The 24,982-nt window shown below is 41.2% G+C and overlaps 1 protein-coding gene across 2 annotated transcripts in view; it reads right to left on the reverse strand.

Annotated features, from left to right (window-relative positions):
• The window catches only part of ADGRD1 (adhesion G protein-coupled receptor D1), a 161,296-nt gene that overhangs the window by 52,029 nt on the left and 84,285 nt on the right, over positions 1–24,982 (reverse strand). For both annotated transcript variants that reach the window (XM_076352987.1, XM_076352984.1), the window contains 4 exons: positions 21,028–21,101; positions 18,974–19,097; positions 3,392–3,495; positions 457–568 (listed from right to left, as the gene is read on the reverse strand). In XM_076352987.1, the coding sequence (XP_076209102.1) occupies positions 457–568; positions 3,392–3,495; positions 18,974–19,097; positions 21,028–21,101 (414 nt within the window). The remainder of the gene's footprint in view (positions 1–456; positions 569–3,391; positions 3,496–18,973; positions 19,098–21,027; positions 21,102–24,982) is intronic.

Consider the following 24,982-nt stretch of genomic DNA (forward strand, 5'->3'; position numbering starts at 1 on the left):
AAAAAAAGCCAAAAAAAAAAAAACCCACAACCCAAAACCCTAACAGAAATACAAATACCTTACCTAAATACAAAATTCATACGATTTTCTCCAGTACAGAATTCCTACAGTTTCCAACACGGAGAATGGATGAGAGAAAGCATAAGCCATGTCAGGCAGAAGTCAGCCATGCCCTTTGAACACACAACTGAAATGCACTCCATTACTATGGTGATTTTTCCATTTGATGGGTGCATATCTCTTTCAGTTTTGCAAACATCCAGACACGGCTGGATACACGATAACACTATTTGGATGCACAGAAGGCTGTATCCAGTGTTGTAGGATGTCATTTTTGGCTAAGGCAGGTTACAAATAGGAGATCTCACATGCGAGACACTTTCTTGCATGTGGCACGTGGCATTCATTCCGTGGAGGTGCCTCACAAAAGCCACAATCACTCTTTCTAGCACTTACCGTCCCAGGGCTGAACTGAAAGCTGGTGAGAAGCAGGATCTGAGCCACCAAGACAGCAAAGGACAGATTGGCATGGATATGATAGCGCTGGTTGCGGATGGTGCTGACAGACCTGGCAGAAGATAGACAGACACGTGAATAAAACAGTGTTCCAAGAAGCACGAACGTATTTATGATTTATCAGCAAGCATTTTGATTGGCTTTTGGTCACTCGTTCTGGTGGGGTTATCATGATGTCTTCTGAGCACTCCTTCCACCAGGACGGAGTTGTACCTAACTGGTTTCTTGCATATTCTGCTACCGTCCTGAAGGCAGCAGAAAGACTGAGTTGCACGTTAACTGGCTCTGCTAATGACTTGTGATAGAATATCAACAAAGGGCTTGATCCTGAACGGTGCTGAACTGTCAAGGAAGTCAGATCTGCACCTCACAGAAAGCATACTGCACCTTGCACCATCTAGCCCCCACCGTGCCACAGAGTTTCTCGTTTTATTTTGTTGGTATTTGCCTGTGTTAGAAATAAGTGAACGTGAAAAGACTCTAGTTAGAATTTTGACTTTACTATTACCAGCTTTTCAGCACAGGAACTACAGCTACTTATACGGGTGGGCAGTGCCTATCTTGACAGAGATCTGACCTTGATTACAACATCATTTGAACCTATCTCTCTTGGCTTTGCAAAAACTGTCTGGAAATCTGACAAGAACATGCTTTCCTGGGAGTCTTCTGACCTCGTGTTTCTGTTCTCATCCAGAAATAGGAAGTAGAAAACAAACAAAAACATTTATCTGAACATTTCAGGCCTTTCACATAATTTTATTCTTCTCTTTAAAAAAAGAACAGTACTAGTGATAACAGGTTTCCTATTTCAATCCATACTGCCTGCCAGCCCCTACCATCAGCTTTAATCATTTCAGGAGACCTGGACCGTTTGGCTATGCGAATGGCAGTGCTTCCTCCACACTACAGCACGCAATCCCATCTTTTTTTTGTATCACGCTGGATGGCAACGACTTTTGCAACCGCTGGTGACACATCGTGCGTGCCCCCTGCAGCAGCGTGACACAGACGGGGCAGCGCAGACGATGGCTTGCTGTCAGCCCTGCTCTTCCAGCACTGTTGTAGCCAGTGCTCCATTAGAAGGGAGTGAAGAAGGAGAAGACAAGCAGTATCGGTATCCTAAAAGTAATTCAAAGAGACAGGTTGCACTGCCTGGTGCCAACGGCTTTCTAATAAGGAACTTCACGTAGTCGTAACCTGGAACATCGTTACCCAGACGGCAATCACGACTGCCCTCCTGGGAAGCGGCCGTTGTTGCCAGTACGCAGAGTAGCAAAGAACTTGCCAGATTCCTCTCCACTTACCTCATGGTCATCTAACACTACATTGCAAAATTTCACTTCAGCTGTTTAACGAGGCCCTGCTCTCCAGTGAAAACCTAATCAAATTATTTTTAATTGGCAGTTTGAATGATCCGGTACGTAGGTGGGGTGCTTAACCCTGTGACAGTCAGCTGGGTCCAAGCTCTCTTTCCAAGTCTTCTGTTTGCCTCCAGTTTCTTGCAGAGTTTTCAGCCCCGCTGCAGCAATACCATCTCCTTTTGCTCCTTTTTCCTTCCTAAACACTGTAACATCCAGTTTTGCACTCAGACAAAAATGGAGCAGATCATTCCCCTCAGCCTAAACATGCCAACAGTGCAATGCCAGATAGGCAGACGTTGGACTTATTTAGAGTGGATTTTGCCACGCATTATGTACTTAATCCAAGTATGACCAACACAGATCTTGAGACTTGGAAATAATACAGGGTTTGGAACAAACACACACTGCAATCAGTTTACTGGGTTTCAGCAAGTCCTTTTTCCTAGAAACTGGCCTCTAAACAGGATGTCCAAAAGACATGCTTAGGCACCGAAATCAAAAATTGAACTCTTGAGTAGGAAGAACATGGTTCAGTGTGCGAAAGGAGACAAGAATCCCATTCCTCGCTGTGCTCCCAATCTGCTGCGCAACCTTCAACAAGTTACTTCACCCTTTGTCAGGTTTTCTATTTTTTATTTAGACAGAAACCCTTATGAAAGCGTTTTCAGAAATGTTTGTATCAAGCCTAGCTGGGCTTCAAACTCAGTTGTCACTACTGGAATATAAACATGCATAAAGACCCTAAGCACCCCGTGGCAGAAACCTTCCCTGTGCAGAGAGCCCTCGAAGGGGCTGCCGTGTTACAGGCAGGAGGCTGCAGAGATCCAGAGTATTTAAACATAAGCCATGGAGTGAATTTCACACTGCCGATAGTGTCCTTCATCCTACTAAAGCAACACATTAGAAAACTGGCCTAACAGAGAACAGCAAGATACTTGAAAATAAATGTGGGTTATATGATGTAATTGTGTACAAGCTGTATGAAAAAAAAGTGAAGCAGCTAATGTTGACCGAGCCTTCCTTTCTGGGCATACCTTCATAAACACATTGCCTTACAGACAAGATAGTTGAAAAGCAGAAAGAAGTACTGACTGTACACTCCAAGCAATCCAAAGATGTATTGGGGGGGGGGGGGGGGAAGAGGGGGTGATCCTGCAGTCCTTGCTCATATTGTACTTGCTTTGAGCTCCAGACCAAGCCCTCCTACAGTCTCCTTGCAAGATTCCTGAACTATAACAAAACATGGAGAGTTTAAAAACAATCCAAAAATCCCTCATCGGATGGAAATAGCTTGCCATATAAAAACCACCCCATTTCAGGAAATGAAAGTAATTCAGAAATAACTAACCAACTGTTACAAATACACGTGCAGAACGTAATTAAGGAAGGTTGTAGAATTAATAGCCTTTGTTTCATCCCGAGCACCTGAAGGGATCCTAACCAGCGGCCTGAAAAGCAGCGCTTGGCTTTCTGCATGATAGTTGTTCAGCAGGTATTAAGTTAAAATTACTCACGACAATATAGCAAATGTGACCAGCGTGATCGTCAAGCAGAAGATGGACAGAGCGCAGCCAATGTAAGTGATGGAGGAGAGGGCCACCTGGTGTTCTCTTGTTAGCTGTACACGAAGAAAAAAATGAAATAAAAACTATTAATTGATTTATTACGCTACAGAACCACAGGTCAGGCCCCCCTGCACATGGCGTTTCCTCCTCCATCCGCCCATATATAAGCTGATGTTCACAATCATTCGCTGCTGTTTCTAACACGGGAAATGAAGAGCCGACTCCTAACTCAGCCGCACAGCCAGGGCATCCACACGCCCATGGCATCTTGGTTCCCTCTTCTATTTCATAAATGAGTATTTCTTCAGAATAAGTTAATCTCTCTGCTGCTGCGGTATCATCAAGCCTGAGATCAGGGCAGTTTACTGGGCTGCACAAACAATGTCAGCAATGGGATCTTTCACAGCTCGCAGGGCACTTTGCTAACGCTCTCATGCTGCAATAATTTACATCATTGTGCAAATACCAGAAGTGCTTCACAGCAGTGAGAACTGACAAAGCATGATAACCCATAAATCACAGGCCATTTATAGCCCACTTGTTTTGTTTAATGTATCATGTTTTCAGTGCCTGTTGAAGGAGCTGGACTGACACCTACAGAATGGAAAACCACAGAAAAGACCCAGCGTGAGCAGTCAGAGGGCAAGCCGCTCGTCTCAGCCTCTGTTTCTATCTACAGGCACCTTTTGTAGAAGTAATTCAATTTTCATGAACCTTTAATCTGTAACTCCACAGTCCCCGCCGCTAGGATCTATGTTAAAGCCTGGATAGATTCAATGGGGGAGGGACAGTGTGTTTTGACCATTCATCCCAAATTAATCAGAAAGTGTGCTTTAATTTTCCGTGCAAGTTCTCATAAAAGAATGACAAAAAAGCCACACCCAACAAAGGGAGCCAGGCAGTATTAATATATAATAAGTAGAACAGAGCTAGGCAGGAAAAAGTTTTCTCATCTCAGAAGAATTTTCAAATATTTTTCCTGACTTGATTTGGATGGAGTTGACATTTTCATAAACTGAACATTTGAGGGGAAAAAAAAAAAGCGGTCAATGAAAAAGTTTTAGTTTTGATGCTTGAAATACTATGTTTTTATTTCAGCGTCTATTCACTATAGATTAAATTCCTAGCTGAAAACTCATTCAAAATATTTATTTATTCTGAAAAATACTGAAAGGACCAATATATTTTCCAATTCTTTTACAGTAACTCTAATAAAAAATAATCATTTCTCACAGTTTGGGATTTTCTATTATTTTCCACACACACAATAAAAATTCCCCCCCAAAGTATTTCATCAGAGATTATCAAATCCAACCAGTTCTACCAATAAACTTCCCATTAAAATTCCTTTTAAAGCAGAGAAATAACTTGCCATGTGGTTATCAGGAAAAAAAAAATACAGACAAACCCGATGTGTTGTATATGTACATTTTTCTTGTCATTATCTGCCAACAGTACCAGCTCACGTGCAGTAAGTTTTACAGCAGAATAGAGTGTGGCTCGCTCAGCAATCTGAGAACTATTAAGTGATGCAGCAGCAGCTTTGAAAGACAACTGTTGCTATGGTGTTACAGTTCCTAGGAAATATGATGCAGCTCTTTAGTATTTTCCCTCTTTCAGCCAAAGACACATTTCTTTTCCCTGACTTGGATAGCATCAATTAGAGAAACAAAAGGGTTCTGTGTGCTGGACCAGCTTAAAAGGTCCATATAACTTCTACAAAGGAGCTCCTATCATCCCTCATCCCCCAGAGAAGCCATGTATAGCCATTCTTCACAGATTATGCCTGAAATAGGAATAACTTGTGTGGTAAATTGGGCAGTTTAGAAGTGATTTCCTCATCAGGGATATTCATGTCCAAAATACATGGACCTTATTGCCTGATTGCTCCAATACACATCCCTTTCTCTTGCTACAGGTGGCTTGCAGTTCTACAGAGGGAGGAGGGGAGGAGAGGAAGATTTTCCAGCTTCAAGTCACTCTGAAATCAGTATTTCTCAGCAATTCAAGGCTTTCTTTCACTCCTTTCACTCCCAACACCTGCAGCCAGAAAATGTTCCCTACGGAGGTCAAAGCTGCTCAGTGCTCATTTAGATTTACAGTGGTCTATCGCAGCGTTCGCATTGGCAAAGGCGGATAAGATCTGCAAAGGAAAGGTAATGCCTTACTATCACATACAAGTACAGAAGATACAGGGGATCCATCTAGTGGAAATGGGCAAAAATCAAAGCCTTTGGTTTTTTCCATAACATAGCCAAGAGAAGATAATGATCACACAAACATCTTTTTTCTAACTAATTCCTATCATAACTAACATGCCTCTAAGACAGTCTTTCTCTGGGTTTTAGCTCAGTCTTCCTCCAGAAACCTCTGCAGGGCAAGACAAGACACGAATCAAGTTCTTCCAAGTGGAGCCTGTATTACTTAGAAACAGAAAAGGAAAAAAAAAATCTCTTATCAACAAAATGTAGAAGATTCATTCAAACCTAAAATAACCTACATAGGTTCTCATATCTATGAACTGGAAATTGCTCTTGCTCTGGTAAACGCAACCAAAATGTGATGATGCTTTAAGAACGACTCTCTTAAATCAACACCCACATCAGTCTGGTAACAACTATTTCAAAACCAACATCGCTGCAGTTCACATTCTCGTCTTGCCTAGCGTGAGGGACAGAAAGCTGTAGGTAGTTTTGAACCATTTTTTGTTCATTAAGGAAAAGGTGGGGCCTGCGACAGCTGTTCTCAAACTGAACTGTCGGGTTGGAGGGGTGCAAGAGAGCGGTCCCCGTTCACAGCGGCTCCAGCCGGTGAAACCAGCTCCTTTCTGCGGGTGGTACGAGTTGCAGGGGGAAGGACACAGCGTGAAAAGAAGGCCCGGAATGATTTCCAGGGTGTGGAGCCTCATTTCTAAATACAGGTATACTGTGCGGGAGAGAAGAGAACTCGTATTTAAAGCATCAGGTCTCTACTAACTTCTCACAACCCAGCTGTTACAACACAGCTGGATGTTGGTGTCTATGTTCACATTGTAAGGGATAACAAGCATGCAGTTTTTTAGAAATACCTGGACTGCCAAAGGATTGTGCATCATCAATTAAGAAACTATTTCTTATAAATTCCAATGCTCTGCTACGAGCCGATTTCATCTTACCTCAGCTTTTCTTTTTGAAAATTTTCAGACTTCGTGCATGACGTGGAATGTAAGACAGTAATTTGGGATGATCTTGTAGTCAGCACAAAAATGCTAATCAGGCTGTAATGCTATTACTAAAGAAAACAGCACTAAAAAGTACCAAATAAAACATTGAGCAGTCTGTGAAGTAGTCCCATGAGCCTGATTCTCACACTTGTCCCAGTCTACATTAAATTATTCTTTTCTTCTAAAAGGCTTTGCTTCTTTGAGTTTATAAGGTCATTCTCTTACTCTGCAGCAAGCTGAAAAGCTAGGAAACGAGCTCATGCAGTCATGAGTGTTAGTAATCATGAACACCAAGACATGTTTCTTAGTTTCAGCTTTGACAACCAGTCAAATCAAAAATTCATACTCCATATAAAGCTCCCACCCTTTTAGTTTAGGCTGTAACACCCTTTACCTTGCAAGCGTTGCTAATAGCATGGACAAAGATCTGACGGTTTCAGTAGTTACACCCATCTGCAGTATTACAGTCCATTGTCTTACCCTCGTTCTCACTCATAAAAGAAGTTCGTGCGTTGCTCAACATTTTTATTTTGGAAACTCACAGGCAACCGGATGGCCTGAGAAATGATCCTGGAAGGATACCAGTTCAGACTCCAAATATATTTTTTTCCTTTATGATGTTGTTAATAACAAGAAAATGAGTGACATCTAACTCCTCTATTTAAAAGTAACTGCACAGGAAGATGGAAATATATTATTATAATGGGATGGTACTTTTCATCTCTGGAGTATCTGGAAAAGGTCAGCTGAGGCTGAAAGCCTCGTTCAGTAGGCTATACGTGAAAAATAGTTTGATCTGTATCTAGAACAGAAAACCTACTTATTTATGTAACATTAATGAGCAACTGTACATACAACACAGCACAACAACCCATCAAAAAGCTAAATGGGCTACAGAACACAAAATTGCAACTGGTCAGATCAGAGCACCTGTCTGGGCAACACAGGGCTCTCTCTGCTCAGTGTCCCCTTCCAGACGTCCCCTTCTTTTGTGTGAAATTTGCACTCCTGTCCCTTTTTCTCATTATTCACCTCTCAGGCAGTTGACTGCACATTTTCTCCTTTGCAAAGGGGGTACTTTTGGCTTTCTCCAGAGGAAGGGGCATTTTGGGGAAGTACTAATCTAAAATTTCCTTCTTTACATACTGCAAAATATCCCTCTGTGTCTGCCTTTAGAGGCAACACGTCAGACAAAGGGCTGAGTTCAAATACTTAAAACAAGGTTTGTCATGGCTGATCCTGAAAGGGTTTATCCGTATACCAAATTACAGCTTCACAATTTAGCCACCAAAAGCAGTAATTGCATTGTCTAAACTACTTTTGAAATTTCCTTCATGAAAAGCAATTCATCTTCCAAAAAAAGACAAGTTCTTGAACCAAAGAATGTTTTACAGCCTTAAAAAATGAGCCCTGCAATCTAAGGACACTTATCATTTGTATTTTAGTGTTACTTACTGGCAGAACACAGAATATGACATTTTTGCATGTGCTTGTATGGTGTATACATTTTATGAAGCCAAAGTTATTTGTTTGCTGGTGGAAGTGTAAGACATGACAACTGTATTTTGCCCTAAGTCCAAACATAAGAGCAAGTTATATTTGAGTGTCCCTTTTGGACAGCTTTCCATCTCAAAGAAGCATTCCTGCCATGGAGTTACTTCCAGTGACGTATGTTTTCTGCCCTGTTTATTGAACCAAATGAGATCCGCCATGAGACGATCAGCTGCTGGCCTGGGCTGAAATCCACTCTCAAACCTTTCTGCGAAGGCTTGAAACAATATCTTATGAGACATTTCTTGGGGGGAGGGAAGGGAGGAGAGGTAGGGGTGAAAAATTAAGGCTCAGCCAACCCTATTGAAGCTGCACCTTTAAAATGCAATCTGAATCCAATTAAGAAAAGGATGAATAATTAACTTTGGCAGCCTGAGTGTTTCAGAGACATTAAAATGCTGGCCTTGGCTGATGAAGCTAATGGTTTTAATTGCCTCCAGAAAGGCTGCTGAAATTCAATTTCAGTCCAGTGAGGCCTTTATTTATATATTAAATAATAATAACAATACAAATCTCTGTTTTCCTTCAGCTTGTCAAGCACTTTGTTAGGTACATAACATTATGTTTTTTCCAAATTAACATCTGTGTTTAGTTCAGGAGGCTGAGTCTACTCACTGAGACCACAAGAACGATTTTGGTGGGGCCATACCTAATGGCGCTGCACAATCACTACTCACAGAAAGAAAAGTCTAACTTGAATCAGAGACTTCTTTTACCGAGCCACAGTGTATCAGATACCACAAGTTTAGAGGAGAAAAAGCCTCTGAGAGTCACGCTTTGCAGCGCAATCATCTTTATCAGCCATTTCCAGCAGAACTGCTTTTGAATTCCCGTTCTCTATTAACTGCACAACCCCTAGTGATCAGCAATAAAGTGCTGTGAAGGGGACTTTTCAGGATTAAAGGAACGCTTTCCTACAGCCAGCCCAGCCTGGTGGCTGCTTACTTAAAACTTTTCACTGTGACATGAAAAATTTAGAATTTTCCAAATATCTCTGCCAAGGTATTAATTAGTATTTTTAAAAGCCCACGTTGCCTTTTAAAGTAGTTCTGGGCAAGATGTCATCAAACAGTAGGTAACCTGCTCATTACAAATCGCACACATCGAGTTTTTAGTTCAAATGAAGCCTGAAGGAAGCACGGCAGGGAGGAAGGACTCAAGTTGTGAAGTGGTTCCAAATTATAATAAAGTTTGGGGACCAGAAAAGCGGATATTTGCAAGTTCTTCCTCATATCTGTTTGTGTAACACAAAGCAGTGTGGGTTTTTCTGCCTTCATTTCAGGCGTAAGACTTGCAGTGTTTCTCAAAAATGTTAAATGCTGCATTTACAGCAGATTATCCTCCGTGAAACTGAAGGAGCTACTTTTGCCCATACGCCAAAGACTTGTACATCTGTTCTCTACTTTCTGTTCCAGCAAGAGCAGACTGGTCCTGTTCTCCAATTAACAGCCAAACTGAAGTCCACCAGAGAGGACTACAAGGAGAATAAAACCCAGCGTGGGCCCAGCAGGCTCTTGCAGGCAGAGAAACGATGGTCTCTTGCCAGACTCTGAGTCTGAGATTTTTCAGAGCAGTTGAGGATAACTAAATACCCAGCTCCCAGTAAAATTCAGTGAAAATTAGTATGCCTACCTCCCTTATCCAGGCTTGGGCTTTGATTCAGAAAAATCCATTTTGATTCAGGACTGCAGCTAGCTGTGGCTTGCACCGCGGCCAAGAGTCTCCAGGTACCCAGCCCTGAATTTCCCCTACACCACGCTTTGGGGAGAAAGGGCATAAAAAGGCCAATACAGGAGACAGATTGAACTCAAGAGTACAGAATGACTAAATTTAAAGTTATTCAACAGAGAACAGTGATGGATAAAGGTGCAGTATCATAACATTTTTATACTGCATGGGGAAATCCTTTAGTCAGCAAGAAGACCTAGCTGCCAAATGGCTCAGTGCTTTAATTTTCACCATAGAAAGGAAGTCTGTGTTATTTTGTTAAGTATTCTGATTAAAATAGAGCCCTGTTTCATGCTCCTCAAACAAAAGAGCTCTTTTGACCATTATAGCACTCTGAAATATTTGTGCTTTTCCAAAATAAAAAGTCATTTTTTGTTCTCCTCTGCTGAGTGAAATTTGGTAATTGCCAAACGGTTCTCTAAGGAATTTGAGGGGTTTGGTATCCTGCAGCATTAGTCCGACTTTTTCCATGTAATTCTATGGGATTAAGGACAGAACCGGAGCCTCCTATTTCCTCCCATCAAAATCAACAGAGCTGCACTGGCACAGGAATGGAATAGCAAAAGAATGAACAAAGGCTCTGAGTTAAAATTCAAGATCAGCACTCGATTTTCAGGAAAGATGAGCATGAGCAAAGTCAGGACAAAAGAAATATGATGCACAATCATACTGTGAACACATCAGCGAGATGTGCTCCTCCATGGGCACAACGTTCACTGTGATAAAATGGACGGGGGAGTGGAAAGAGTGAGAAAGAGCAAAGAAAGTTTGCAAAGCAATGCTAGAATAAACACATAGGCTGATTTATCTTTGTTCATCTGATGGGTAAGGGCTGTCTAAACTGTCTGCAGAGATCTCTTCAGTTAAATAAACTGTCAATGGTAATAAACAAGGACCAAAAAAATTGCAATGCCTATCCAATTTTTAAATATGCAAAACAAAAGAAAAATTACTGGACTAAGGCATTATTATTTTTATGTTCCCAGCAATGAAAAGCATGCTGAGAACAGTAATTATATTAAAATTACAAAACAGCAGAAATCAGAGAATGCCACACTATTTCCATTTCATTGTCCTATTAGAGTATACAATCCAAACCTCAGCTGGCTGAAAATTTTAAGAAAAAAGGTTATCATTTCAGACTGCTATTTTAACGCCCTTGAGTGCAATGTTTGATTAATAACTGCAATGTTAGATTTAGGAAAACAATGCTCCAAACTTATAAATTACACACCCATGCCCCATATTTTTAAAGCATTTGACAATATTAGGACATTTTCAAAACAGCCTTTATAAACACGAATAGACGCACTTCGTTCTCAGTGAGCCACATGTTGCCAAAACTTGCTGTCAAACTCAGTTATAACAGCGAAAAAGAAAATAAAACCACACATATTGCCCCAAAGAAGAAATCTGGGATGTTTTTCCTTTTGTAAATAGAACCCCACAGCCAAATCCTCGAGCCTTTTCAAAATCATGGGCTCCCTAAAGATGCTATGAGTTGTCTCTATGGCTCCAGCTGCAAGATCAGAAGTTTTTAAATATTTTCCCCTTTACAAATGCTTCTCTGCTTTCAAGTCCATTGGTGGGCAGCTCGACCTGTATTGATTGATCCTCCCTTCTGAATTATGGAACAAGAACTACGAATGGGATGAAAACCAAAGCAATTTCTAGCTTTAGAAATGCAGAAAATGTGTTTAAAAAACTAAACAATTTGTACCACAGATTGTACGACACTATTACTTTGCTGGAAATGTCCATCCACATGTGAACTTTCTAGTAGTCATTTTTATATCCTCACAGTTGGAAAAGACAGAAAGAGGAAAAAATAGGGGAAAAAACCAATTTGAGGGAATGGTCTAGGAGCCATAAATATTCCAGTTGTGTCCTGCATTGGTCACTTGGGGGAGGGGGACCCAAACGTCAAACTCTATTTTGCTGTGGGAGACAATGTTTTCCCCCTTTAAAAGGATTTTTGAACTCTGGGTCCGCAGGTGTCCACCATCCTTTTGCTGAAATGACATTTATGTGGCAGATGGTACAAATAGCCTGGCATGCTTTGTAGTTGTTGGATCACTATAAAAATAAAAACTGCCAGATGGCTGGCATGTTTCCTGGCAGGAGCATAGGGCCCCACTGACTGATGAGAGGAAGTAAAGCTGCCCAAAATAAAATAATAGCGTCTGAATTTTCTTTGGAGTGCTTTTGAATTGTGGCTTACTCCGTGTTGGGTTTGATTCCTGCTGTCTAGGAAGCACCTTGTGACATCCCTCCGTCTGACTGCACCAGAGGAGCGTTGCTGACGTCTCTCCTCTGGATTTCATCTGTCCCTCCCGCCCCAGGAACAGGACCTCTCCACCAGCCATCTCCTCCCCACCGGGAGGTACCGCTGGGTGCTGGGTGCAGGAGGCGGTGTTGCAGGTTGAGATCTCCCCAGGCTCTGTGCCACTGGAGGATGCCTACTTGAGGGAACATCTCATCTCCCATCCTCTGCTGTTCCTACCCAGGTTCAAGCCTGCAGCACAGCGGAGGACCGTCGTACTACAGCACTACAAGAAAACCACCACAGGCAGCGTATCACCCTGGGTGCCATCTACTTGGACTTTCTCCAGAAGAAGCAAACATAAACCAGCGTAAACACGTCAAACTAAATGGATTATTTATTTTTCCTACCGCAGCTATATTAATGCACCATTGTCTCCCTAACCATAACATTGCAGGGCAGCTGGGGTTTGTTCTGACTGCAGTGAGAGAGGTGAGGCAAACCTGGAGCACAGTTCTGTGGATCAAGGAAGGAGAAAGACAGACATGAACCCCCAAGAGCGCGGCTTTAGCAACGATTTGCTATGAGGGACTTCTTTACCCTACCTCAGTCTCCCTCATCAGAAAGAGAAGCTTGATCAGAGCAATGAGTCTCGCAGAGGAGGGGTACACAAATTAGTTAATATCTGCACAACTACTCTGAACGTCCCACTGACACATTTTTGGGGGGAGATGCAAGGGTAAAATTCTCAATCTCACTAACTTGATCAGAGTTGTGAAAAGACATCTCAACCGAGTTTCCAAATTCTGATCACGTGTGACTTTAATTACACCCATGCAACCTCACAGAGGCAATCGAGGGCTGAACATGTCCCTTCAGGAACATCCTGATCATCTTCAGTCGCATTTTACCTTCAATTAATTATTTATTCATTTAAACCAGTTGATCATCACTAATCTCCAAAACTCCAAATAAATGCTATCATTTCTCAAGTTAAAACCAACATGATAAATGAATCCCAGCAAGCAAGCATGAATTTGGGCCAGCCGTGATACAGATGTAACAGCAGAGTGATAAAACCACAAACAATTTCGGCATTCCACGTGGGCCAATTCATCAGCAGGCTAACAGGTCAGTGCCAGGCTGACATCTGAGCACCACATGGTTGTAAGTTTTTCCAAGATGGTTATTTCATTCCTGAAATAAACTTGTTACAACTGCTAATCCCCTGCATCACTGAAAGGAGCTAAACTGCATACATGGATCTCAAGCTAATCAGCACTATTGTTTGTACTGTTCTTTCACAATCACTGCGACTTTAGTGCGTTCAAGCTCTTGCTGAAACTAATATAAAATCTGGAGTAGTGTTCAACTACACCTGTAATCTGCGCTCGGTTTTAGCTAATTCACAGCATTCAAAGTTCTTTTTCTTCACACATGGCTGTACAGCACACAGATACCAGAGTGGAGGTTCATTTTGTCACATTTGATTTAAAAACCCAGAATTTAAAATTTTTCTTTGTGACCTCTATCTTTCAATGTCTTTCTTTGAAATATTGGAATAAAAATGCTTTTTCATCTCAGCAGATTTCAGTCTCTGGAGATTACTTCCAGCTGGCATACAGTAGAATAGTGACTGAATTAATCTAACCTGTTTTGAGTAAAGATCAAGAAGAAAAATCAAGAACTCGCAGCTTGTTCCTAAGAACTTTCTTGCATTTCTATGCTTCCTGGAAATTAGACCCACCTGACAGTCTGCTCCATAAACGTCTAACAATTCCTCATCTCACAATACTTCAAGTATTCAAGAGAAAGCACCGTCAGATGCAAGATATCCTACAATTTTGTTGCTATGAACGTCTCACTGAAACAAAATGAAATCCATGTGAGACACTGTAATTCCTCCCCAAGCCAGGTGCATAAATTATTAACATAGTTCCGTACCTTATAATAAAATTGCAATGCTAAAGAATCTTGAGAATACATAAAGGCATTTATGCCCACAAGAAATGCACAAACTGTGTAAATATATAGAGAGATGGGCTGCATATTGGTGAAGGTGTGAAAATGAGCTGGACCAGTACTAGCAGGAAGGGAGGCACTGGGGCAGGTTCCCAGTGCGTCAAAGCTGACAAGGTCTGGATCACACTATTGTTCTGTAAGTGGAAAAAGCTAGACTTAACCATGTGAAGGAACAAAGAAAGGGAGTTAAGCGAGGAGATTCTTGCTCAAATTAGCATAACTCAGAAGAAAAAGTCACCATCCTTGACAAATAGTTATACAAGCTCAGCTCTCTGGTCATTTATGTGGCAAGTTACTTCTGAGGAAGGTCACTTATTTTCAGTACTTGTTGCTTAGAGACACCTTGGCTTTTACTGAACTCAGAGGGTATGCCATACGCTCTGGTTGTGAACAGCAACCTCTTTAAAAAACTGCAATGTCTCATTAATGGAAAGCTTATGGTTTGTTTGTTGGGTTTTTTTAAGCAAAAAGAAAATCAATCTCGTGAAGAGGAGCTGAGTTCTTGGATTTCAAGAGTTCATGGATTTCCACATCAACAGTGTTCTCCCTAGGGATGTTCTCTCAGGTCTGAAGCTGCTGCATACATACCGGTCTGTATTACATCTCTTTAGAATTGTCGACATCCCCCTCTTTTTTTTTTTATTGCACCTGCCTGCCTTTCTGCAAGGGGTGGTAGAACTATTCATACCTGGTTTTACTGTTCTGCTGAGTGGTGCATTAGGTTAAAGGCTATTACGGTGCCCTTGGAGTGAACATCTGCCTGGCTGTGCTATCCTGAGAGCTGCATTTATCCGTACGATGGAGAAAAAGGGAAACAATACTTTCCATAGGAGAATGGAAGTATAAAGCACCCAAAGTAGAATTCCCATGAAGTCACATTTTTGTACCAAAATCCAGCTTTTGATGTAGTTTTCAGTTTTTCAGTTTTTGCCAGTTTTCAGGCAATCCATTTCCAGTAATTTATTTACATTTTTCATGAAAAGCAGACCCCTTTTTGTAAGAAACAGAATCTAGACAAAAAATAAACATTCTGTCAAAAATAGTGTTCATGTGGAAAAATTTCATCCAGTTCTATTTGTATGGCCACAGTTATATAATAACTATATAAAAAGAACTGTTCAAATGTGGGCAATGGCATACTCCCACCCTCTCTTTATCTTCTCTCATATTATCTGTGAACTTCATTTATGAAAAGAAAAATAAAATATACAAAAGTTCAAGATCAAATAAAATACCATTGCAACAATTTCTTAGGGCATTGACAACCTGGTATTCCAACGGGTGATTTATATGGGCCCTTTGAACCTCGGCTCATGAATTTCAGAACATGGTGAATAAACATGTATATGTGTTTAAAATCCACAGCATTTTAACATTTACTTAACAGGGTTCCAAGGACGCCTGGGACAAGTTTCCAACTGTCTAGTTGATTCAGTAGGCTCTATTGCTTATACACATGAAGCAAATACTTAGCAAATGTTTTAGGAATTCGTAACTGAGCATAGTCTGCTTGTATAGCTCAAAAACCAGGCAGCTTGTCTTTGCTCAGATCTTGACTTCATGCCAATTACACAATGAAGATACCAATTTTTTTCACTGGTTAAAAAAATTACTACCACAAGATAACCCCAAACAGTCAATTTAAAGGGTATATCTTGGTCAAAGATTTGGGGTGAGATCTTCTGATGAACTCTGAGAGAGGGACTACATAATAGCCAAACGAGAGGAACTGGAATTAAAGCATATTGAAGGGATGACATCCTTCATTGGCTTGTTAGCGGCAATATTACCTGAGACCCCACATGGGCCCACTCTCATTGCCGCCTCCCTGTAACATCAAGCTTGTACGGGTGATGGGAGGGCATGGCAAAGCAGCCGTGTCGAGGCATAGTTCAGGTTCATTGCTCTGCAGACCAGCGAACCTGAATTTCTCCATGCCACAATGCATTTATAAATTCTGCCAACTGAGGTGCATGCAAAAATTATTTTTAGGTGAACTTTAAGAGGTTAGAAGTGAAGGCATATTTTCTACCTAGCCTGCACAATCTTCCACTGAAAGCTGAAGCAAGCATTTCGAATTCTCATGGATTTGTACTAGGAACATACGGACTCTATACTGGAAATACCTCTATCAACTTTCAGCATTTCACTTTTCCTGCCACTAATTTATAAATTCCCTTCTTTTTTCTGTTCAGAAATGGGATTTTAGGTAGAAGGGGTCAAAATACAACAGAAAATTATGGGAATTAAGTTTCACTTAAAAAAAAACCCCTATTTTATACCGACTTTTACAGTACTATGTCACATAGGGAGTGTTTTTATGCATCAGAGTGACTAGGTCTTTGTGTCTCACACATCCACGTAATATCTCAGCAGCACTTTCATTTTGTTTTCTAAATTATTGAAAGAAAAAAAAAAGCAACGCAAAAACATTCCATGCAAACTTTGGCAGATGCAAATGCATTAGACCAAAAAGTTAAGAAGGGAGAAAATACTGAAAATAGAGCCATTAAATGACTGTGAGGAACTGGACAGTCCATTCACGTCCAGCCTTTCTTAGTTATGCATTTCAGATCTCTTTAGGACAGCTTGATTCCAAAGACTTTGATATAAAATATCTTTGATCTCAAATTACTAATATTGCATAATATTAGAACTTATTGCAGCATCTCATAAGTCATGACAATCTCAAATCTGTTTATTTGAAAGTTAGATCTTTCAGAACTGTTCCCCAGTGGAAAATCAACTAATCTTTTACCGTCATTTAATTGGTGGACATCCTTTTTAATCCTGGCTAAATCCCTGTATACTGCTCTTTAAAACAGGGTTAATGATAGCGCATTTCTCCCATTCTACTTTTGCCTCACAAGATGGGAAGCTCTTGAGGCAAAGCTACATTTTATCATGAGTACGAAGAGTTCCTAGAAAAATAATACTTGGAAACCAGCTGGGGTCATTAGATGCTTTACAAGCAATAAAGATAATAATGGTTAGATAAAAACTGGGTGACCTGAACAAGATACCCCCATCTTCAAATGGTTAGACTAATACAAAAGGCTGTGGGTATTAATTAAGCTCTTTGGACAGCAGACCATCTTGTTCTAAACTGGGACCCTGACTTCAATGACATTACACCATCTAACCAGGATTACCGTGTGAGTAGTTGTGCTAACAGTGTTACTGAATCAGTAACTCCCAATAGCAGCCTGGGATGCTTCGCTCCTTGAAAAGGCTTCGGAGGTGCTCAGTGGTAGAACCCTGGTAAGAGTTCCCTTACGCTGCAAGCTCACCTCTGTATCTATCTGCAGGAACCTCTGTGCCGCCCTCATGAGCACATGCAGCCCATCCTGCAGCAGTAGCTGTCTCGGCAAAGCTACTGCCTAAAAGAAGAGCAAACCCATCATTCAAACCAATTAACAGGAGCCTGAGACATGGCCATATAGTCAATGCATCCACGCCAACAGAGCTGACAAAACCCCTCTAGCTGTACCACAGAGGACACCACGCTTGTTAGCAGCACACAGTGTAAATGTGACAGTAGGACTCCTACTGTCCTACTGAAGCTCTTCTTCAGTTTGTTAATTTATATTATTAGGATGGTGTCTGTTGAAAGCTGAGAATGTGCCAGAGAGTATAAATTTGACAGGCAATTAGTATACATTTCTTTAAATGCATGGTTCATAAATTATTCCTATTATACATTCATTATTTATTAACCGAGGGATGTCTGAACAGGACTTCATCACTACCTCCACTGGATCCTCCCTGACAGTAGCACACCCAAATAAACCAGTAAAAACATATTTCTCATGCTCATGGCAGTGCTGGCTGTCTGCTAAGATCCAGGATGGGGTTGACCTTGCCTGGTGCTGAGTTTTGTAGAGAGAGTCCTTCAGCAAGCACAAACCAGCACTTCATCTGCAAGGAGCAGACGCTCTGCTCCATCTCTGAGGAAATCTCAAGGCATCATAAGGTATCATGAAGAGAAGAACACGTCTAGTGAGGAGAGCAACGCGTTTGCCATCAAAGCTTCATCTGAAACCAGTGATGAGTACGAACAGCAAGCATAAGGTCCTGGGTAAACAGGGAAAGTGTCATATTCCAGCTGAGGAGAGGCTTGCTTGATAACTCTTGGGACAAAGGAACTGAGCATAGAGAAAACTATACATAAGGGGTTCACTTTCAACTCTAAAGCATCATTTTCTTTCTCATGCTCCTTCTACACAAGCCCCTGCTTGGCAACAAGGTGAAGAAACAGCAGCAGGGAGGCACTTGGAAAGCTGGCAGAGACAATGGTAGGGGCCAGCTGGCAGCAGAGCTTGCTCCACATGAAGTTCAAGCTCGGCTGTTCATATTCCACAAGTCTAGTTACCAAAACCCTTAAACAGCCACATCTCAGCTGTCTCTGTCTTGAAAACTAATCATAAAACCCAGGGTCATCTGTACAACGTCCTCCTCCAGGCAGTGCTTTTCCTGCCTAGTACTTTAAGAAATTGTGACAAAAGGGTGAGAATAAAGTAAACAGAATTCCCACCTACCACAGATGTGTTTCATTTCATGCTCTATTTCAGTTCCCAAAAGTTTTAAAAAATAAATATAGTCAAGTAGTATTAAAACATCATCCCAGAAAGCAAGATGTGGAATAAATCTGAGTTGGGCAAAAATGAGCCCAGTTTCAATCACTTACTGATGTGGTGTGAGGATGCAACTGATGTATTTATGCTTCATTTTTAACAGACAGATTTACTCCTTTGCTTAATCTCACCTTCAGAGGCACCACTTGCATCAGAATGGCGAAGTTAGTGAGGTGGTTACAAAGACACACTGAGTAGTTGAGGTCCCCACTCTCACGCACACAACCTTCATTAGACCAAACACCAGTTCCATTGCTGCAAAGCACACAAAAATGGAACATAATCGCTATCAAAATGCATCTTATCAGGTTAATTTGACATGCATTGTACTGTACAGGAGATAAAAAGGTTTGAAAGCCACCTCAGGCTGGAGCATCTGCAAACACTGCTAGTGTCTTCTCAATTCCATCTTGAAAATAGTTAAGGAAAATACTGACCGGAACAGGGCCCAGATCAGACCCCTACATGAATGTCTCTAGAGATTTCTTCCCAATGAACAATAACTGCATTTTTTCTTTACATTGTGCAACCCATTTATGGCATTTCACCTAGACCCACATTTCTATATTCTGAGAACTATAGTATCAGGCAAGTCAATAATCTTGCAAAAGTCAAAAAAGTCAGCGTATCATATCTGCTGCCTCCCCCTTATCCGCTGTCCCACTCATCCTGTCAAAGTAAGCACTTCAGACTGACTGAGCAAGATTTCTCGTGACCCATCCATGTCAATTGGTTTTTGTCACTTCATCCTCAGGGCCAGCAAGAGCAGCTCCTGCTCCGCTGAGGATATGGCTGGGCTGGCTGAGTGGCCTGGTCCCAGCGCTGCGCAGGAAAGTGACCCTCATGAGTCTGCTTCTTCCTGGAGCCAGGGGAACCCAGAAACCCCTGTGCCACCACAGCCCTGCAGCGGAGCGGGGACATAGAAGCCACAGCCACACATCTGGGGGGGGCTCCATGGGCTCAGGCACCGTAGGTCACCCACCCAAACTGCCTGCTTCTTAACCATTTATGACTTTTGATATTATTCTGGTCCTGAAGCTAGACTGAGTGATCTGTATTTTTCTTGGTGCTTATTTTAGAGATAGGTATTACCTCACCCTTCCTCTGTCCTTTGGGACCTCCTTGAGTTCTCAAGGAGAGTATCATAGGTCAGAAACAAATTGCTTATTCTTTAACTACCATGCACTAGGGAATAAGACCATCTTGACACAAATAAAACTCATTTGGAAGGACAGATTTCATACTTCAGTTTCTATCCTGAGGCAAAGCCTCAAGGGCCCGAGCCCCAACGGAAAACAGTACAGGAACAATGCCCCAGCCGTATTAATTCGCTTCAGTAAAATCTGTTTCTAATTTATCGTAATTTGTGAGTAACCATAACAACGAGTAACTGCCAACAGCTGGGACAGTTCAACATACTTGAAACAAAACTTCAATAAAACAATTACAGTGACCTTCCCATGTGCATGCCGGATAGGAGGGATCACAGCATTGCGGGCCATTGCTACATCAATTAGGCTTACACCGTTACGGCTCAAAAACTGTTAATCCCCATGAAATTCAAATTCACTATTTGTATTCTTTCTCAATTGATTCAGTAAGAGCAGCATGTTTGGAAATCAAAAACAGATGAAATATATTCAGAGCTAAAAAAAAAACAGCTACTGCTTTTTCATAGTTCCTATTTTCTGAGTGAAATTTAAGGTGACATTTATGCCCCTCTTATTCTAATTTTCATTCAGGGACATAATATTTCTCCATTCCATGCATTGGCCAAAATTCACAGCTATGAAATACTGATCTCACATGGTGTTGTGACACAGGCACAGATCCAGCGAAAACAATGGCTCTGCTGGAGGTTTGCCATCTTAAAACATCCAAGCATCTGCCCAAGTGGACATACTCATAAACCAAGATAAGCACGATTTGTATCAGTCTGCAGTTTTGATTCCAAAATTTTTCAGTCTCTCAGTTACCTACCTAACACAGGGTCCGCGAATAACAAGTCTCCTATTTATGGTAAGAAGCCACTATGAGATTGTGGGTTTTGTAAACCAGTGGCTCCATTTGTTTAACTATTTCCATGAATGAAAGAGAACAAGAAGAATATAGGTAATATATAGCATCACACACTAAGGGTAATTTAATTAAACCAAGTGAAAGAGTTTGAAATTACGTAACATACCTATAGTCCAGAAATGCACAGTAAAGATGAACTCTGTTACTCTTATTTAGTGCTTGGCTGTATTGTCTGGGAGTCTGCAAGAAAGAAAATATAAACCCTGAAGGAACAGTTAAAAAGGACTAAATTCCACTATTCAACTGCTTTAAATTCTCGTTGTTATAATAACTTCAATAGACTTATTCTAGATTAACACACCATAACTGAAAGCAAATTTTGTCAGTCTTTGTGGCTTTAACACAAACTCCAAACATGCGAAGGCTGGTATTCAGTCATAAATTTACACACTGGGATAAACTCATGTTACTTTGAGTGAGAAATCTGTGTCCCATTTAAGTAAACAGCACACCAGGATTATTTATTGTATATAAGCACAAATATATGTGTTAATTTTTGCAGGATTGGGGCGTTATTCTTCAGCATATGTTTGGCTTCGTTGGGTTTTGTTCTCATTGGGTAATAAGAATCTCACATTTTAGGATTAATAATGCTGAAATATGTGCATTACAATGACCAACTCACAGACATTTTCTTTCCACAATAGTGATTATTTTAAAAAATACAATCAAACCAAAAGAGCAATGCCATAATTCAAGATTTTATTTTAACACACCTTAGCGTTATAATGACATAAGTTCTATCTTCCATAAACAGATTTAGCCACTAACTCAATCTCCTCCATTCAGGAAGCTTTGAGACCCCATTCTCCACTCTGTTACACCAGTTTCATGACAAAATAATTCAAATTACATTGGAGTGAAGTAATAGTTTCTTATAGACAAAATATGCAAACTAGAGGACTGCCAGGATCTGTTCAACCCTTTCTAATACACAAATCCCCAAAGTCCACATTGTGTTAGAACCTACCTTAAGGCAATTTTTTAATTACAAGAGTCTTCAACATAAAAAAATCACTGGTGAATTAACAGCCCTCGGATTATTGCAACACAATGCTGTCAAGCTGAAAGATAACCAAGTATTGCTTTCCTTGTTTTAGAGAAAGAAAAAAAACCCCACCGCCTCATCACGCTGAAACTCAACCTAAGTACAAGAAGTCCCTGATGCAATTCTCCTTCTCCTCTCCCACAAGTCCGACGAGTGTCAGGCACGAGGTAGCACAGTTCCCTCCTTACTAGCAATAATAAAGCATTTCTGCCTAACCCAGGACATTCACACATTCGTACTGGATTTCCACACACTTCAAGTAGCTATGCTGTAGATAAGGCCATTTACTTCTTCTTAACTCACATCTCTGGATAACATAAATGGAATTTTCTTATCTGCTTGAGCAACATCCCTGGACAAAATTTCTAGTTCCTTGACTCACCCTGTTTTCCCCTAAGCCTTCATCATAGAAACAGCTGAGATTGCAGGTCAGGTACTCACAGAAGCAGAGCTTTCTGAAGAGGAAAGACTGCCACTTATCTGCCAAGGGTCTCTATTTTCCCCTTCGACTCTGGTGACATCCTGTAGCCTTTTCCCACGAGGGGAGCAAAGCAAACGGTAAAACCTCACGCTCTCACAAGTGTGCCACACTGGGAAGTGGTAATGGGACAAGAGTCACATCCCCCATCACCAGGAAATATCTCACTGATATAACCCCCAATCTGCTCATGCCATGTTCTTTCCAGGTGTGGTGAGACAGGTGTAGTAAAACCAATTATATGACATTAATTAATACAGAGGAGTCCTTCCTCATCCGTGAAAGCCCTTCCTCATCGCTGGCTGCCCTGTGAAGGCCCCGTGCAAGGCTTCAGGATCAAACTGGTGTGTTCCCTGCTAGATCCATCGATTCTCAACTTCCCGTTCCTTTCAGAAAGCGCCCCACCATGAGCCTCACCTTTAACAACAGCAGGGGTCCTGCACACCTTCCAAACCACAGACCACCGGTGAAATATGGAGTGTCTTTCAGAAACTGCTTCCTTCCCTCAATCCCACCTCTTGCTGCTCCCAGTATTCTTGAAGAGCACTAGTTCAGAAACTGCAGGAGACTAATGATCCATAACCCACGGCTGGAAAACTGCCTTTTGCAACTTCACTTAATTTAAAGTTTTGTTGGCAGAGTTCATTCTGTTTTACCAGCAGCAAGGGCATGTAGCATAATGTTTGCCCATTACGCTGTATAATGTTATGTCCATCATGTCTATAGCTTTCCTGAAGTAAGCAACTGAAAGAATCCATAGTCAGTTTGTATTACAAATTATTTCACTTGTATGACAGACAAAGAGTGGCTAAAAAAAAAAAAGAGAGAGAGAGAAAGATCTGCTGTAATAACAGCTAAGATCGTACAATAACTGTCATTTCTGATTTGTAAGATATCTCTAGATAAATCTTGATTCTTAATACACTAAATGGAAAGGGCACCCCAGGGCCAGGTTGGAAGAAGACATAGCACTTCAGTTGTGTATCTTTTTACACAACTAAATCCCAGATGTATGTTTTACCCTCAATGAAGTATCTCTGGCAAGAGACAAATTATTGTTTTTCTCCATCTTTAACTCTAAACACAGATGACACTCATTAGACAAGGAATACACCAAGTGAGGCTATACAGTCTCTGAGCTGTCTAGAATTGTATGCGTACCCACGTGGAAAAAGAATAGATAAATAATGTGTATACAAGAAGGGTCCATACCAATTTGCCTATCTAATTCTCTTAAAGAACATGTCCTGTGTTTTAACACACACGACATAGGCCTCACAAGGCTTTTCAGTGCCATTTATGGTAACTGCATAAAACACTCATCTTCTCAGACTTCATTGAAGTTCTGCAACAAAACTGTCATTAGAACAGAAAGCCCCCCAACACATGAGAAACTGGCTACAATGAGGAATAAACCCTCTCTGATCTTCAACAGCTCTACTTCAAAGTACTCTCTAAATCTATGAAAAATGAACTGACTGTACCTCAATACTGCATTTCTTAAGTTAAACTGCGTGTGACAGCTTATATGTGACTTGGATCCTGTAGCACTGAGGATATTGATTTAATGACATCGGTAACAGAAAGCTTAATATACAAGTAGGCTTTTACGCTAAAAGATTAAGTCACTTGAGTGTTTATAAAAGCCTGTGAAAGGACAGTTTATGCAGCTTTCAGTAGTGTGGAGAGGAAAAGTACCAGCACGCTAAGTAATCCAGGATCTGTGCATCAGTTCTCCCTAATCTAGGTTCTTTATATCAGTCCTTCTGCATGGAGAGGGGTACGTGCAGCTTCTTCAAAAAAGAATTACATTAAAAGAGGACAGCAACCTCTTGTCACTGAGAAACAGTGCAAACTCCATGTCTCTCTGATGGAGCAGGTATCTTGAGGAAGGACTGTCTCTGTTTATATCATGGCTGTTCAGCGCCCCTTACACTAACCACTGACTCTCAGTAAATTAGTCAGACTTAGAAGCAAACCACAGAAACTCGTTGTGTGTGTTGAGAGCATATAGAGGATATGCATGGATGTGTGATGGGGATACGGTACTTACACTGCTGGGAACTAGGCACAAGGCCATGGTTAGTGGGTGAAGAGGCCAAAAAAGGGGGGTAGGGGGCTGAAAGGACTGCTGGAAACCTTCAGGAAAACCTAGTTGCAGGAAATGTCATGAACACAATTGCAGAAGAAAAACAGTCAGCCAGCTGCTGCTGGGAAGGCTTGCCAAGGAAGAGAAGCCAAGCAGAGGGTGGGGTGAACCTTTATGAGATTAGCTTGTTCCTCCTCCCCTGAATTTAAAAAGCAAATATTTAGCTACATAGTGGTGGCCACCAAGGGAGGAGGGTGTGCACCTTCTAATTCAATATGTATTTTTCTCCAGTGTGAAGAAGGACAAATCTGTGGGTCAGATCTGCCATTGATCTAAACTCAGTAGCTCCAAGCCCAATGTGTTGGGTGTCGGACTTCCCCTCATCCAAAGCAGATGATAATTCACCCTATTAAGTTCAGTTTGGAGTTCACTTGTCTCTGTTTACA

Source organism: Aptenodytes patagonicus, chromosome 15, assembly GCF_965638725.1.
Source record: "Aptenodytes patagonicus chromosome 15, bAptPat1.pri.cur, whole genome shotgun sequence".
NCBI lineage: Eukaryota > Metazoa > Chordata > Aves > Sphenisciformes > Spheniscidae > Aptenodytes > Aptenodytes patagonicus.